The following is a 17,323-nucleotide window of genomic DNA, read 5'->3' as shown; positions in this document are numbered from 1 at the left end:
CCCCAAATCCCCAAACTGGTATTTTGAATTAAGATAATTTAATAATAAGGTTTGGGGGTCTCAATGATTTGACAATAAGGAGCAAGCAACCATCCCCCATGGATGTCTCCCCACGGGACTCCAAAGAAAATTCTCTGACTTGAAACTTGGTGCTAAATAAAGGAGGTAAGAGATTCCTTTGAGAATTCATAAACATAAACTAGCCTCCACACTAGTTTTTAGCCTGAATTCACACTATAGGATGATGTGAACATTTTTAAGCCAAAAATTTAGTTTAAAACGGCATAGACTGGTACTTCCCTAGGGCACTTGTTCAGGAGAAGCACAAACATTTTCCAGAGGAACCCACCTTCATCCCCAGGGCTCAAAGAATTCTCTCAGACGAAGATCCAAGCCCTCAGTAAAAAAAAAAAACACAAAACACATGAAGAAATATGTTAACATGAGTGAGACTGAGTACCAACGGCAGATGTAAGACTGGGAAAGACTTCAGAAAATATACATGGACAAAATATTCTAGTTAAAAGATAAAAATTATCAGAATGCATTTCAAAATAAATCTAACTATGTGTTGTTTATAAGAAACCTGAAACACAAGGATACGGACAGGGTGCAAGTGAAAGATGGACAACTGGACGTGATCTCCAAGCTCACGCTCCTTGACTCCTGCAACCTGTCTGATACACGGTGTCCCCTTGCTCTTGGACTCTTTCCTTGGGTTATGTTATAGTTTTCTGTTCGCCTTTCCTAACAATTCCTTGGATTTCCCCAGTGGTCTTTCCTCCTCCTCAGACTTCCATGCATTTCTCTAGTTAAGTACTACACTCTTTGTTCTCTTCTCTGCACGGTCTCAAAGGGTGTCCTCAGCTCACCTGCATCAAATTCACCTTGGCTACTTGTAAAAACAACAATTTTCAGGCTCTTACCCAGATATTCTGATTTCCAGACGTGGGGAAGGATCCAGGAATTGCATTTTTAACCATCTCCACCAGTAATTCTGATATACTCTCAAGTTTGAAAACCACTGCTATATATTATTTCCATCAAAATAGTCATAGTTTTTGTGACTTCAGTTGTTAATTATCCTAGTATCTCGCCATGTCCTCTCACCTGAATTATAGCTCTATACCTCGTTCTAGGTGGCACTTCCCCTAAGCATTTGTCAACTTGACATCAGTTGGATTATCAATCATTGAGTTAAAATCAAGAAATTATATATGACTCATCCTCTTTCATTAATAAATCAGTCACCATTCCTATATTATTTTCCTCTTAAAATATCCTTGAATTAGTTCCCTCCTCTCTATTTTTATTACTATCTCCTTAGTATAAACCTCATTACTTTACCCCTGGATTATAATAATACTATTACTATTATATGTTCCCTGTTAATTAATATACATTACCTGTTCAAATTTTCTAGTCCTACAACCCACCTAGCACACTCTGCTGGGGTAATTTTCCTTAAATACTACTTTCACCATAACATGTTAGTGCTCAAAACCCTTATGCATTCCTTATGTCCTGTAATAATCAAGTTTAAACTCTGTCATGCTTTTCAACTCCTTCAAAAGCCACCCCACTCGATGTAGCTTCTCTCCACTACTGCCGCCCATCTCTCCACCTCAGACATGATAATCTCCTGCTATCACAAATATGTGCAACAAGGATGATGGCAAAGCATAACTCACAGGATGCAGTCATAAAGTGACTTTGCTTTTTTTCTCCTATTTAAATTTATTTTGCATGGCTAACTGTTCTTCCTCTGCCTCTAAGTGAAAATTCAGGAAGCTCCTACAACTTCTTCAATCACTATCCACCCATCAAAATTTCTTCTGTTACTTTAACTCCCTAAATAATCTCAACTCAATAACTAGAATATAATGATAGATCCATATAAAAGAATCAAAACTCTAAGCTTTTCTTAAAGTTCAAGTGGGGCACATGCTACAGATCAGGAGTAGCTGACTTCTCTTTTCCTCGCCTGGCTTGCTTTAAACCTGTAATCTGAGGCGGCCTCACTGCAGGGGAACATCTCTCTCCTCTTTGATTGTTGACTTACTGCTTCCTTGTCTCCTGAAAAGCCGGCAACGTTCAGGGCTTCTCCCTCTGGCCCTTTCTGGGCAGGACCTAAAACAACTCCACACGAGCTGTCTCTGTCACAAATGACCCACACCCAGGAGAAACTATGAAGTACTCTTTACCCCTACAAGCTCCTGGAGTGCAATTTGTCTCCACCGCAGAAACCTCTCCTTTATTCCACTGTCAGTCAATCCTCCTTTAGATTCCCCAGGTGAGAGAGAGACTTGAGTCTGTTAGCCCCAAACTGCAGGAATACATACTAAGTTTTCTGAGGAGTCAGTAAGATATCCCATCCTGGGGGAAAACCCACAAATCAACAGCAGCTTTCTCCAAATTATCAACCCTTTCATCTCCAATTTATCAACCTTTTATATCTTTGACAAGATGGGTAATAAAATAATAATAATAATTCAGGAGAATAATAAAACTTGTTTTTAGGTACCTCCTTCGTCAATTCTGCATAAAGTTTAGTATCCCCATGGAATGTGGAATTTACTATATATCTTAGTGACTCAGGCCTCACTTACACTTTAATTTCTTCTTACAAATGCTTACTAATTTCCGTCTCCACACCTTCATTTATATTGTTCACTTCTCCTGAATCACTATACATTCTTCCCCCTCTTGCTTATTCAAATCTGAGTTATCCTGTGAGGTTCCCTGACTCATCTAGATCTTCCAGAGCTCTCTTCTGAAGCCCTGCACTATCTGTAGTCATTACTGTCATCAACACCTGGAGCTTGCCCTTGATATTTCTATCTCATGGGAGCCGAGTACAAAGTCACCTCAATGAGACAGTGGGACTCTATGGCCTACGAACTTGATTGTACCTAAAATGGAAATATTTCTTTTAAAAATTAGCTAACCCAGCGCCGGCCCCGTGGCTTAGCGGTTAAGTGCGCGCACTCTGCAGCTGGCGGCCCGGGTTTCGGATCCCGGGCGCGCACTGACGTACCGCTTCTCCGGCCATGCTGAGGCCGCGTCCCACATATAGCAACTAGAAGGATGTGCAACTATGACATACAACTATCTACTGGGGCTTTGGGGTAAAAAATAAATAATATTATTAAAAAAAAAAATTAGCTAACCCAGAGGGTAGCTGATGAATCCAGGAAAAGTAGGAAAAAAGAGAGGCAAATGTTAGGCACCACATCCAGGTCCAGGCCACAGAAGAGAAGAGAGATCTTTAGCAAACAGACCAAATATTTCACTCCTAGTGAAAAGCAGAGTAATGCAGAGTGCTGTAAGTCAACAGGCTTTCATATTTTTGTTCTACTGGCAAGACCATCTTTATTATGGGGAAGATCCATCAGGCTATTTTAACCCAGTGCCACTAAACATTAAGACTATCTCATTCCTGAGCCAGCCCTGGAGGTCTAGTGGTTAAGATTTGGTACTCTCACCGCTGCAGCCCAGGTTTGTTTCCTGGTTGTGGAACCACACCATCCATCTGTCAGTTGTCATACTGTGGTGGCAGCTCACGTAGAGAACTAAAAACTAACAACTAGGATACACAACCGTGCACTGAAGCTTAAAAAAAAATATTATGTCATTCCCTTCTTTAAAAATCAATGCTCATTTACAAACTTTTCCAGATCTGATTTGGCTTTCTCCATAGTGTGCCTAGAGGGAGAAGTGAGGCTGGACATAAAGCTTCAAGTATTCAGTTCTTTTGACAATTGTGTTTTCTCACTATAAGCTGATAATTGGCATCCAGTTTGATACATCAAGAGAATGAGCTTGTTTAATGTAACTCTGATGATAAAATAGTTTAAATATGGATTACTGTCCTGTGAAGCTTCTTAGATGCCAGACAGCTGGGCTTCCTCTGGCAAAATAACTCTGTACTACTTTATTTTGACATTGGGAATGTAATTATTGAGTCTGTTGCTTTGTTTTACATGTATTTTTTTTCTGAATTCCCATAAATGTTTCCATAAATTTCTGTACTCTGGCCTGGTTTGAGTATCTATTTCTTTTCCAGTTCTAAACTTCAAAAATTATCGTACTTTGATAATATGTTTTTTTAATTTATTTTTTATTGAGATATAATTAACTTATACCATTGTATTAGTTTTAGGTGTACAATGTCGTGACTTGATATACGTATATATTGTGAAATGATTACCACAATAAGTTTAGTTAACATCCATCACCACACATAGTTGCAATTTTTTTTCTTGTTATGAGAACTCTTACAATCTACTCTTTTAGCAACTTAAAATATACAATACAGTATTGTTAACTATAGTCATCATGCTGAACATTAAACCTCCAGGACTTATCTATTTTGTAACTGGAAGTTTGTACTTTGTGACCATCTTCACCCATTTCGCCCACTTCCACCAACCCCTGAGTCTGACAACCACTAATCTGTTCTCTGTGTACATATATGTATTATTATTGTCAACTCAACTAGATTATAACCTTTCTTGTGGCAACAACTCCATCTCATTCTTTCCTTATTTATTCAATAACCATTTATTGTGTGCCTACTATGTACCAAGAACTGTGCTAGTAACTAGGAAGGCGATAGGGTGCAGAATAGAAAGTGTCTGTGGGGGACAGACATTAATCGAACAATCACAAAATATGTAGTTATAATATAAAAAGAAGCTGTGATAGAATATAAATCTGGGCACCTAATTTAATGTGGTTGGGGAGGGAGCTGTCAGAAAACATCTCCATGGAAAGGTGATCTATAATTGGAGCTCTGAAGGATGAGTTAGGCCATTCGCTGGGTAAGATGCAAGTATGGGAAGGGGAGAGGAGAGGGAGCAATCAAATGTTCTAGGCAGAAGGAAAAATACGTGCAGTGCCTACAGAGGGAAGCATGGCAGGATCAAGGAAAGGAGCAGTAAGAAGGAGGAGGAGGAAGGATGAGGAGGATAGATAGAGGAAGAAGAAAGAGGAGGAAGAGAGTAGGAGGACGAGGAGAGGGAAGAAGGAAGAGGAAGAGGAGAGGCAAGAGAAGTAGTAGTTGGCATAAGGAACGAGCACAAAGAGTAAAGAGAAGAGTTGTTGGAGCTGAGGGCACGGAAGAAAGCAGGGCAGATCACGAAGGGCCTGGTAGACCATAACAAGGATCTGGCCTTCAGCCAAAGAGCGGTGGAAAGGCATTGATAGATTTTAGGCAGAGGAGTGAAATGACCAAATCTGCCTTTTTATAGTTGAACAAGAGTCCATTTTATGCCTATATATATGAATTTTACTCGGCCTCTTCCGAGCCAATGACTACTTTAGTTGGCCTTCAAAGCCAATTCTGTGTAGTGAAGCAATTTCTACTAGAGACCAGGAGGAAGCTAACAGGTTTCTTTGAAGCAACACTCACCACTTGGGGGGGTAGTATTAGGATTCAGTTTGTCCTTCTATATGCCGAATGTTTCAAGACATTGACTCTTTTTTTTAACATTTGAATATAAAAAGGAGCTAGAAAAGTCATTTACTTGAATCCAACATTCTTAAATAAACAGAACTGTCCATTAAAAGCTGAGGGGCCAGAAAATGTAGCTCTATAATATATGCTACATATAAATATGCATATTTATATATATAATAAATAATAAAACAGTAAATAAAATGAATAGCTCTCTTTGCCTATATATTTGTCAGCTAAAAATGTGATACTATATTTTAATTCTTTAAAGTACAGTGATTACTTGGCTGTCATTTTTCCATGACACTTGCAAATTACCAGTAACCACCAGTTCAGGAGATTAACTTTAACTTTAAAAAATAGACACAGATTCATTTACAGAGCACTGGTTATTTTACGTTTTAATTACTGAATGCTTAGATTTATATATACCAATTATAATGTGCAACGATGTCTATGCTCTTTATCTTGTCACTTTTTATTTAAAAGAGGAAACTGTTGGGATAAAATTATTTTAAATTGATAGACTAACAAAAGACCTTAAAGACAAAGGTCCTCTCTTTTCTTTTTTGTGAGGAAGATCAGTCCTGAGCTAACATCTGTTGCCAATCCTCCTCTTTTTGCTGAGGAAGATTGGCCCTGGGCTAACATCCATGCCCATCTTCCTCCACTTTATATGGGACGCCACCACAGCATGGCTTGACAAGCGGTGCAGTGGTGTGCTCCCGGGATCTGAACTTGCGAACCTGGGCCGCCGAAGTAGAGCACACGCACTTAACCGCTGCGCCACTGGGCCGGCCCCGACAAAGGTCCTCTCTGAATTAAAATCTATTATACGTATAAAATCATGTTCTTCTACTAATTAAGCCATACTGACTTTCCGAATCAGACCTCCTGGAAAACGTGGAATACTCTCAACCACAATGTTAATTCATACAGCGGTATGGTGCTAATTCAATAATCTGTAGGTCATTATTAAAACTGTAGGCTACGGGATAGTTAACAAAAACAAGCACAAACATGGAGTTTGTAAGTGTGGTTTTCTCAAAAACAGAGACAGACCGAAAACTAGGGGCTATCAATGCCAATTTCTTATTGGTTATTGATATTTATGATATGTCTCCTATATTCAGTTTGTGAGAATACAGAAACTTATTCACCAAATAGAAGATTATGTATTTATTTTGCACACAAATCTGGGTAAGCAAGATGTAGTGGTTGAAAGGAATAGAATGGATTCAAAATTCTATCTCATATTGACAACTAAAACAATTCTTAAGAAAAATGAACATATTTTGGAAGATTCCACTGAATTCTATTTATTCAATTGAAAACAATAAATAAATCAGCAGACAATTTGGTATTTCAAATAGGCTTATATAGGAAGTCACAGTGAGACATCATTTTTCTATCTTATTTAATTGAATCAATGGAAACTATATTTATCTTAGCTTTGTCTTTAGTTTAAAAAAAAATCATAATAAGGGAAAGAGCTTTGAAATGGAAGTCCAAAAAGTAAATCTGAGTGTCAGGTTTATTACTATGTCCATGAGCAAGTCCCTACGACTCTTAGGGTCTTCAGTCTCTTAATTTGCAGATGGGCATAAAAATATCTGCCTTGCTTATCTCATGAGTTGATATAAGGCTCAAATAGGCAATATATGGAAAAGATGGTGAAAAGTATTATTATCTGAGACAGAGCAGTATAGGAACAGATCACAGGTCTAGGACAGGGTTCAAGTTGAAGTTCAACTGCCAACTATGCATCCACTAAATGAGTGTGCTGAATTGTAACATCCCTTCTATCTCCAGGAGTCTGTGATGTTATACTGGAAAAACTCACGAGAAAACTCTCTAACGCGCCTTTGTTTCCTATGAAAGTGACAGACACTGATTAGGTGTTTGTGATTTTTGGCACGAGTAGGCTCACATCCCTTATGAAATGAGGTGTGGTATTAATTTATTGACGACATATCAGAATGTTCTAAATGTAGAAAAGTGGCAATCACGGAGAATTATGAGAATCATTACGTGGTATGAAATCTGAGCATGAAACTAACATTAGGAAAGAATCTGCCCTTGAAATAAAGAAAAAGAGAGTCTGTGCTGCATTACTTATGGTCCATGTTAAAATCTACACACCCCATACAAACAAAAGATTACAGCTAAACACAGAGGCATAGCTGCCCTTGTCTGTTAATTCACTCACTTATCCTTTTAATTACTTGTTCTTCTTGGTGCTTAACTTGGGTTTTGTGTACACCACAACTAAACATAGAACAGACAGCAGGCGAGGCAACATAAGGTTTTCTTGTAAGATTTACAAAAGTAGGAATTTTTGTCTGTTTTTTTCACTAATGTATCCCAAATACCTATAACAGTGCCTGGTACATAATAGGCATTTAATAAATATGTATCAAAAGGATGAACTTGTTTCCATTTTCTTCCTTCAATAAGTGTTACATTTTTTTTAGAATTTTTGTTGACTTTTCTTTATATCATGAACTTGCTTCTATAAAAAGAGGTAAACCACAAGAATTTAACCAAAGGTAGCTCTAGCAAAAGAGGTAGTTGGGCAACAATACATGACCAACTCAAATGCTTGAAGCCTGTCACCTTAAAATAATCTGAATTAGAAGTAATGCTTGTTTCAGTGTAAAATTACTAAATAAGTAGGACAGATACAAAAGCTAAAGAATTGCTCTTTTCATGCTACTAAAGAGAATACTTCAAACAGTGTAGGGGAAAAATTTACATATAATTCATAAAATGAGATTAAAAATACATGAAAAAAGAGCTATTAATAAATACGCCTCTTGTGTTTCCTCCTTTTAAAACTCAAAATAGTGTGGTCTGCCTCGTGCCCACATCAAAGGAACCCAAGTAACTGAGAATAAGGGAAATGAAGGCTCAATTCAATCTCTCTCTCCTGGTGCCTAAACACATTTTACAAAAATGTTCTTTGAACCAAGAACACACTTAGAAAACCAGAAACAGAACAGGAAGATAAACCCACAAGAGAAAACAACCATGACATCACCACACCCCCTTCCAGTTTTCTCCAAAACATTTTTCTTACCAGATGAACACAGTAAGTCAAAGACCTCTATTTTTAATGCATGAGTCTTGGTTACGGCGCAAGAGATCAACGGAAAATCTCTTGTCTTTGGGAAAACATGAGCCTCTAACACAAAGTATGTAAGCTTATAAAATAGCATGCCTGATATAGGAAGCACCAAAATGAAAGGATGAAAGAAGCAGTGAACAAATTAATGAGTGTCTCTAAGAGAGAATTTTAGAGAAATTCAGGAAGAAGTGACAATGTATAAATTTGCTCATCAATTCCCAATATTCTCCTCATACTATATAACTATATATAACTGTAAAACTATACAACCATACATCTATATAATTATATAACTATATATATACAACTATGTACAACCATATATATACTAAATATATATATTTATATTTATATATATATATATATATATATCTAGAAAAGTGTCAGCCAGCACAGATAAGCTGGAGAGAAGGTAAGAGAGTTGAGGAGAGTTTTGAGGAAAAGTGGGGGTAGGTCATAGCGTCACCTACCATGCTGTGATGGGGAAAGAGGATTTTAAATGAAGTTTTGCTCTATTATCAATGTCACTCCCTTGCAATTTTTTAAGAGGATGTAATAAGGATTTAAATCACTTTTCAATTATTTCTATACATCATTTATTCATTTATTCCACAAATATATATTGATAAAGGCAATTTCTTGAGACTGTGTTAACACTGGCAGCCTCTGTAGAGACAGGCCTTATGGTGGAAGCAAGAAAGCCCAGCTTTATATAGGTTACAACAAAAACACAGATCTAGAAAAGGCCAACCATACTCCAATACAGCTCCTTGTTCTAGTCTTTGAGAACATCAACAGTTGAATTAGCTTTTATGGCATGGCCTGGAAGCCTCCTATTATGTACAATGTAGAAAATGTGTTTGGAGCTGCAGTCAACCAACAGATGAACTTGAACTCAACTGTTCAAATTGGAGACTCCTGTTCACTAGGCGACTTTTCCCACTAGTCATGGGACTAGTGGGACAGCTAGTCATGATGCTGTTTAATTCTCTTCTAAAGGTTAAAGTAAAGCATTACCAGGCCTCATGAATTTCATGAGTTGTGATTAAGTGCAACTAAATTCTAAGCACTGTTAGACTGAGAAATATCTCCAACCTAAATGCACTGGCATCAACATTGCCAACAATAATAACCCAAGGCTACTTCCATTATGAATCTGGTCTTTGCTTTAAAAAAAATATCATGATATTTTCCTAGATAATGACCCACATAAAGGGTTTTCCATGATTAACAATGGCATTTGTCTTCTACCCGGTGCCAGGAACAAAAGCCTGTGGCTGACTGAAGCCAGCCCAGCAATAGAGATCTCTTCTAAAAACAGAATACAGTACAGCTCATTCTTCAAGATCTTCTAGGGGAAACTAGATGATGAGTGTGTTGATGTCTTTTAAAAACAATCCGCTAAATGCTTTTAGATCCTGTGCCCTGATTACTGTCTGACCTGTATATTTTTGGCAATGCTAGTGCCCTAGAGGGCCTGATGATTTGACAAGCACTTAAGGTCCTCAGTTTAGACGAATTTTGAAAAAGCCAAGATAAGCAGACTAATTTCCTAAAAAAAGTATTTTCTTCTGATCTTTTAAATGTTAAAGGGGCTATGTCAGTGGATTATCTTGAGTAAGGAAAGTTCTGCCTTATAAAGACTGCCATTGTAAACAACTAATCTCCCAGCCAGTTACACACTCCAGATGAAGTACACTTTCCAGGCAAGTAGCAGTGACTCTCTCCCTCTCGGGACTGGGTGAGAAGGCAAACTAACTGGGTAGATTAGAATTCCTGTGTAAATTACTGTTTGTTGCTAATCAATGTGGTTGTTGCAAAGGGTGTTGCAAAGATCCAATAAGACAATGTACAGAAAATGCCTAGTGTAGCACCTGACATTATCATCATCATCACAGTAAAAGCACATTCTACCCACGCTCAGATCAGGTGCTTTAAGAAGAAATGTAATCTCGAAGAGATATCTGCAGTCCCATGTTGATTGCAGCACGATTCACAATAGCCAAGTTGTGGAAACAACCTAAATGTCTATCAATGAATGAATGGATAAAGAAAATGTGGTATATACAAATGATGGAATACTCTTCAGCCTTAAAAAAGAAGGAAATTCTGCCATATGCAACAACATGGATGAACTTATAGGACATTATGTTAAGTGACATAAACCAGTAACAGAAGGACAAATACTGCATTATTCCACTTATATGAGGTATCTAAAATAGTAAAACTCATAAAATCAAAGAGTGGAGTGGTGGTTTCCAGGAGCTGATGGGGAGGGAGAAATGGGGTGTCACTAATCAATGGACATAAAGTTTCAATTAAACAACATGAATAAGATCTGGACCTCTGCTGTACAACATTTTACCTATACTCAACAATAAAGTACTGAACACTTAAAAATTTGTTAAGAGGGCAGATTGCAAGTGTTCCTACTACAATAACATAAAATTGAATTTTAAAGAATTTTTTAAAAGGAAAAGAAATGTAAAAGAAAAAAATATTTTTTTCTTTTTTGCAGCCTCATTTTTAGACCAGAATATCTCTAATGTCTCAAAAGTATTATAATGTAATATTATATATTTGAAATTTTATATTTTCTTTGTAATCAAATATTTCGCACATTATTTTTTTTGCAAGAAACCAATAGGAAGGGGAGGGTCATCTCTTAAATATTGATTATTTCTAAAAGACTCAGTTTGCTCACTGGACTTCTTTGGCAGATTACCATACTCGAGAATTAAAAGGAGCTTTTTATCATTTTCAAACAAGGAAACTAAGACCCAAAGAGAATAAGGGAATGCCAGACCTAGTACAAGAAAGGGATCTACTTTGGATGTCTGTACAATTCTCTTTGCTGTTCCAAGATCACATACCTGTGGTGGAGTTGATGGTAAAAAGGGATGACACGTCTCCAGGAATGAGCTCATAAGCCACTGTTCCATATATGCCAGAATCCCTGTCAGTGGCAAGAACACTGATGATCTCGGTGCCGGGCTGGGTCTGGCCACTAATGCTTGTCACGTAGGTTGACGGGTTAAACACAGGTGCATTATCATTCATGTCCTCCAGCTCCACACGAACAAAAGCTTGGGCGCTTAGCCCACCCTGTTGAATGAATGAGAAGCGATTACAAATGGATCTCTTCTGAACACTGGGATGCAGAATAATCAACAAAGACCCTAGGACAGACTTTTGAAACACCAAAAAAAAATATATATATATATATATATATATATATATATTCATTTTACTTTTAACCTTGAGATATGAGCTCATGGATAACAGCACGGTATCTATACTTCAGTGCTGATTCCTAAACATGAACAAGATTACCACTTAAAGCTCCTATGAGGCAATAATTTCAGAGTAGAGGCCAAAGACATTCAAGGAAAGCTGTCCTGCTGTCCAAAGAGAAAAAACAAATCACCTTTACCCCCAGGATAATTTTTGACTAGGGGGTAAGGGAGTATTGGTGGGGGAGACAATTTTAGAAAAGGTCGTTGGTGAAAGCCTCACTAAGAAGGTGTCATTTGAGTAAAGACTGACCTATTGAGGGAGCTAAACTTCAGTTATCTGGAGGAAAAGCATAACAGACAGAGGAAAGAGCAAGTGCAAAGGCCCTGAGGCAGGAGTGCAGTGTGCATCCCAGGCCTGTTCAGGGAACGGCAAGGAAGTCAGGGAGGCAATGTCAGAGAGGCTCTGCGGGTCTCTGAAAGGACCATGGCTCTGACCCATTGGAGGGTTTTGAGCAGAGGAGTGGCCTGATTTGCCTTAGATTTTAACTGTCACTCTGGCCGCAGAGTTCAGAACAGCCTGCAAAGTGGCAAAAGTGGGAGATAGGAGGCTATTAGCATCATCAAGTCTGGAGTAGATGGTGGCAATAGAGGTATTATCCTAAATACTTGGGGCCATATTTTAGAATTCTGAATTTTTCAAGTTTTAGAGAAGTAATATAGTGCATAAAGTAGTGAGAAGTGGATCCCGTACTGTGTTGCCTCCATCTAAAAACAAGGAGAAGGGGAGAGGATACAACAGAAGAAAATAATCCTCTGTAATTTTTACTTTTCTAAAGTTAAACATGTGTTCCTACTTTAAAGCACCATTTTCCACGTCTATCTGGTACATTTTGGTACTTTCCTCTTTGACAAAAATCCTTGGTAAGTCACAACAGCCTGGGTTTTCTTATTCACTTATCCTCCCCCCTTCTCTCTTTTTTTTTGTTTCTTTTTCCTACTGTGGCGGGGAGGCACTGAGCAAAGAGAAAAAAGAAAGACTGAAGAAGAAGGTTTGGCCCGAGACAAAGGCAGGACGGCTGCTGGCAGATAGGGAGGCAGTACACGTTGAGGGTGAGGGAGGGCGAGAAAGAGTATTGTTTGGGATGACGTTTAGGACGAATCCAGAAATGGCTCTCACGTTCTGAGGTCCCTGTACCCCAGACATTGAGGACTAAAAAAGAAATACATCTTTAGAAATAAATAGTGTGATTTTCCACGTTCTAAGCTGAATAAAGTACTAGGGCCATGCGAGCTACCAGTTAGAACAGGAGAAACGAGGGCTAATTACGATTGCAATAAAAACAATGGAAGTTCCACCCAGTCTGTTTGCTTAAAGTGCAGATTGGTGCTGTATCTTCAGCAAATCTAAATAACCCGTAGGTCCCCAGGTGGGGTGGAGTAAGAGGGGACTGCAGACTGATTACAAACAGATAGAAAATACTGCATACCATCTGACACAGACCCTGCGGCTTGTCCGAACTGTCTTCCTTCTCCATTTTGCTTTCCATTGACATTTCCCTTCCCCTTTCTTATATATTTTTTCCTTGAGTTCAAGAAGTCACTTAGGTTTTAGGAGGGGCTGAGAAAGCAGGTAAGACAAGTAATGAGAAAGTGGGAAAGATGTGAGAAATGATCCATCCATTATCGCTCCTTAATCATCCATCCTTATCACTCCACCGTAAGATCTCTAAGAACAAAGATGTTAATTCCTAGGCTGTCCATGAAGATCCTAAATCAGGCCATGCTACCCAAAACAACCAAAATATTAGATGGACAAAGTGAAAAACTTACTGTCACAGAACAATGAATCTTTCTGCAGGAAAAGTATAATACATCTCAGTCTTTTTTATGAATTCAGTTTTCATCTGCTGAATTTATCAAAGAGGGGGTACTTTCCTCTAATAAAAGCGATTTGTGAATGTGTGTTAAGTGTGCTTTATGTATATTTCTCTTTCAATTGTTATAATCTCCTTTTTCTAGATTTTTTATGGTTTTCCCCATTTTTACAGGTAAGAAAATCAAAGCACAGAGAAGATAAGTGACTAGTCCAAGGTAAAGGAGACTGTAAACCACAGATCTGCAACTGGACCGGAGATTGATGTGTCCCCAAAGCCCCTGCTGACTTCTTTTAAATTCAAAATTTGAAAAATACTTTTTAAATTATTGCTATGGTATAAAATGCTACCTTTCATGAAAGACTTGTTTAAAGACTACGCTGGGGGCAATGCCAACCACAGACTCAGTCTTCGAAGGGAGAAAGAAGACAGGGTCTCTGTTTACAAGGGACTTACAATTATGAAACAGACACTACACAACTGGGTTTGTGACACAGTGGAACAATCTGGAGCTTAAAGATCTGGGCCTAATGTCTGGCCCTGCCTGCATCTGGGACCATAGCATTGAGAAAGTCAGATAGTCCCTGAGTCCAAGCTACCTCTTCTGTAAAGCGGGGCTACCTACTCGCCCTGCAGGCCTGTTGTTGGAACGAGGACATGATATGTATGAAAGCATTTGTAATGGTTAATCACCATCAATTATAAGAATTTACAGGCTCCTTATCCTAAATACTTGATGCCAGATAGATTTGTCTGGGAATTTTTCAAGTTTTAGAAACATAATATAGTACATATACCTAGTCAGGTCTGGGTGGCACCCGGTAATCAAGCATTTAATATTCTGCAGCAAAATGTATGAATAGACACGTTTAGAGGGATAAAGAAACATGAATGGCCCCGGGTCAGTTCAAGTCAGGTTTCTCGCCAAATGAGTTTTTAAAACTTTCCATCTTGAGAGCCTTGGGGTTTCAGAACTACAGAGAAAGGATTGTGGATGGTCTTCATTACTCAGATGCAGACACATGCTGTGAACACTGCACAGACGGAATCTCGATGCTGAAGGGATCCTTGAGATGGGGGTCCTCAAAAACAAATTGGATTTTAGATCTCCAGCTGGTGTGCAGTTCCAAGAGACTGGAGGAGCCCTTTTAAATTGGGAGATACGATTCAAGGTTCAAGGCCCTGAAGTTTGGCTGCTGTCTGAGCAGTAAGGAAGACCTGGTATGGTCCCTTCCAACAAGGTTTAAGGGCAGTCTTTGTTCTTAGCAATTCCAAATCAGAAGAGACTTGTAGCCAGATATTTGAGGCAAGTAGAGGAATTCAGGATTCAGTCCAATTTATAGGCAGATAACAAAACCTCAAAGGTAACGAACAGGATTGGAATCTGATTACTTAAGCTCTAGCCAATCAAAAAATTTCCTTGCTTTGCTTCTGTGTCTTCCTTATAAAAATCTTTCCCCTAGCTTCTGTTGGTGGAGGAATCCTAACCACTTTCAGTTTGGCGCTGCTGGATTCAAATCTATTTTTGCTCAAATAAACTCTTAAAAATTAAAAAAAAAAAAATTTGACAAACAGATATTTCAGGTAAAATAACATCCTAGAAAATGTAATGGCATTAGAAAAAATTCTCTGCCATGTTGTAGGCACGGTAAGCTAACTAACGTGGCTAAAGGGGTGTGTCCATGGAGAGGGTGGGCAGGATCGGGAGAAGAGCCTTGATAGATTTGTAGAACTTGATTGAAATGCTAAGGAGGATAGACTATTCTGCACACCAGTGGACCCCATCAGTAAAAACTGTGGTGTGATACTCTCATTACATATACATTTATTTATTAATAAATTATATAAATATTTACTGTGTTAATGTATTATTTATATTTAAAACACACAAAAATAAAGTTTAAAAGGCTAAAATTCAGAGTTCTGGTTTCTTTCTAAATCGCCACATGGAACACTATTGCTATCATTCATGAAGAGATATGATCAAATCTAGGTGTTAGAAAGAGATATGTGAGGTAGTAATTTAGAGATGTGCCTTCAAAATAAATAAATAAAGAGGAACCTTAGTCAAAAAGTTGGGAGAATGCTGAATTAACCAAGGCAAATGGATCCTTTGCCTCAGGACTTCTCCCGGAGCCTTTCCTATGTGCATTTCTAGAGGGGTGAGTTCTGAGGTATTCCCCACTCTTATTTGACCACAGAATCCTGTGGAAGGAGTATCTTAGGAGAAAATTATTCCACAGAACACAATGTGGGGAATGCTAATCTGAACTCATTTTCTCCATTCCCTCAGAGTGTTCACCTCCCAACCCTCTGTAACTAAACTTCTGTCCAGCTCATCATGACTCTCCTGATAATGCAATCTTTGAGATACTCTGAGCCAGAACCACCAGCTAAGGTGCTTCCAGATTCCTAGCCCTTGAAAGTGCGTGAGATAATAAATGTTTGTTATTTTAAGATGTTAAATTTGGGAACAATTTGTGACACAGCAATACGTAACTAATACACTCCATAAATTCCATGCATGAATATTTCTTAACTTTGCCTTATCCTTTCTCTTTCCACCAAGAAGTCATGGTTTTGATATAATTTTCATCATTTACTTTTTAGAATTATGGTAAGAGACTCTTAACCAATCCACCTGAAACCCAGTCCTTTCAAGACATGCTGTGAAAGTTGGGAGTAGTTTGAAAAAACACCAAGCTGGAAAGCATACAATACTGGAGGCAGGAAGGTCGTCTAGGGCAATCCTAGATATGGAAAAATTTCTGCTCTTATTTCTACTTTGGCCATTGTCTACTATCCATTCTCTCTGTTCTCACCTTCTGGGGCTCCTGAATAGTAGAATATTAATAACTATCCTTCACTTCTCGTAGCTCTTGTGGGCTGTGGTTTCCTTTGTCAATGCATTCTAGTCTATAGTTTATGATTCAATGAGCAAAGGTGAAGCAAAATGAGGGTCCAGGGAAAAAAAACAGTAAGCTGTGGTGTCACCAAAGCCAAAAGAACAAGCGTTCAAAGAATAATTTCAAGTTCATTGAGAAGTTGAATAAAATGAAAATAAATAAATAATCCCAGGATGTAGCACAACAGAAATCATGTTCATAAAAGCAGTTTTATTAGAGAGGTAGGATGAGAAGAATGGATCAAAGAAAGATTGAAAAGTGAGGAAATAGAGACGACTATTTCAAGTAGGTTTGTTGCAAAAGAGGAATAAAATGGTTTTCTAAAAAAGCACATGAAATAAAAAAGGTTTTGGTTTTTTTTTTAAGATAGCAACTATTATTATGCCTTGTATGCTTAAGGGAGATACTCAACAGAATTTGTGAAATCAGTGTTGCAGGAAAAAGAGCAAATACTAATAGAAGTGATATCGTTAAGAAGCCAGAATGGATGGGACCTTGAACGGTAGAGATATTTGCTTTTGATGCAAACAGGGACATCTCTAATATGATAATAGGCAAGAAGGCAAAGAATGTGAGCTGACAGTAGGAAGGAAGGTAAAGACTTTGCTCTCAAGCAGGCATGTTATTTTTCTCTAAGCACATTCAGCTGCTTAGGCAAGTGCAGAAAAGGCAGAATTGGGTTTAGATAGGGCTGGGGTTTTACCTGGAGAGTTCTATGGAGT

General features: G+C 38.2%; 1 protein-coding gene across 1 annotated transcript in view; it reads right to left on the bottom strand.

Moving 5' to 3' along the window:
- The window catches only part of DCHS2 (dachsous cadherin-related 2), a 140,699-nt gene that overhangs the window by 101,012 nt on the left and 22,364 nt on the right, over positions 1–17,323 (bottom strand). The window contains 1 exon segment of the mRNA XM_087437260.1: positions 11,459–11,690. Coding sequence (XP_087293386.1) covers positions 11,459–11,690 — 232 coding nt within the window.

The sequence above is a fragment of the Ceratotherium simum genome, chromosome 12 (assembly GCF_057802395.1).
Source record: "Ceratotherium simum simum isolate JZ-2026a chromosome 12, ASM5780239v1, whole genome shotgun sequence".
Classification (NCBI taxonomy): domain Eukaryota; kingdom Metazoa; phylum Chordata; class Mammalia; order Perissodactyla; family Rhinocerotidae; genus Ceratotherium; species Ceratotherium simum.
Note: the sequence above shows the minus strand (reverse complement) of the source record. Positions and strands in the feature narration are given on the sequence as shown.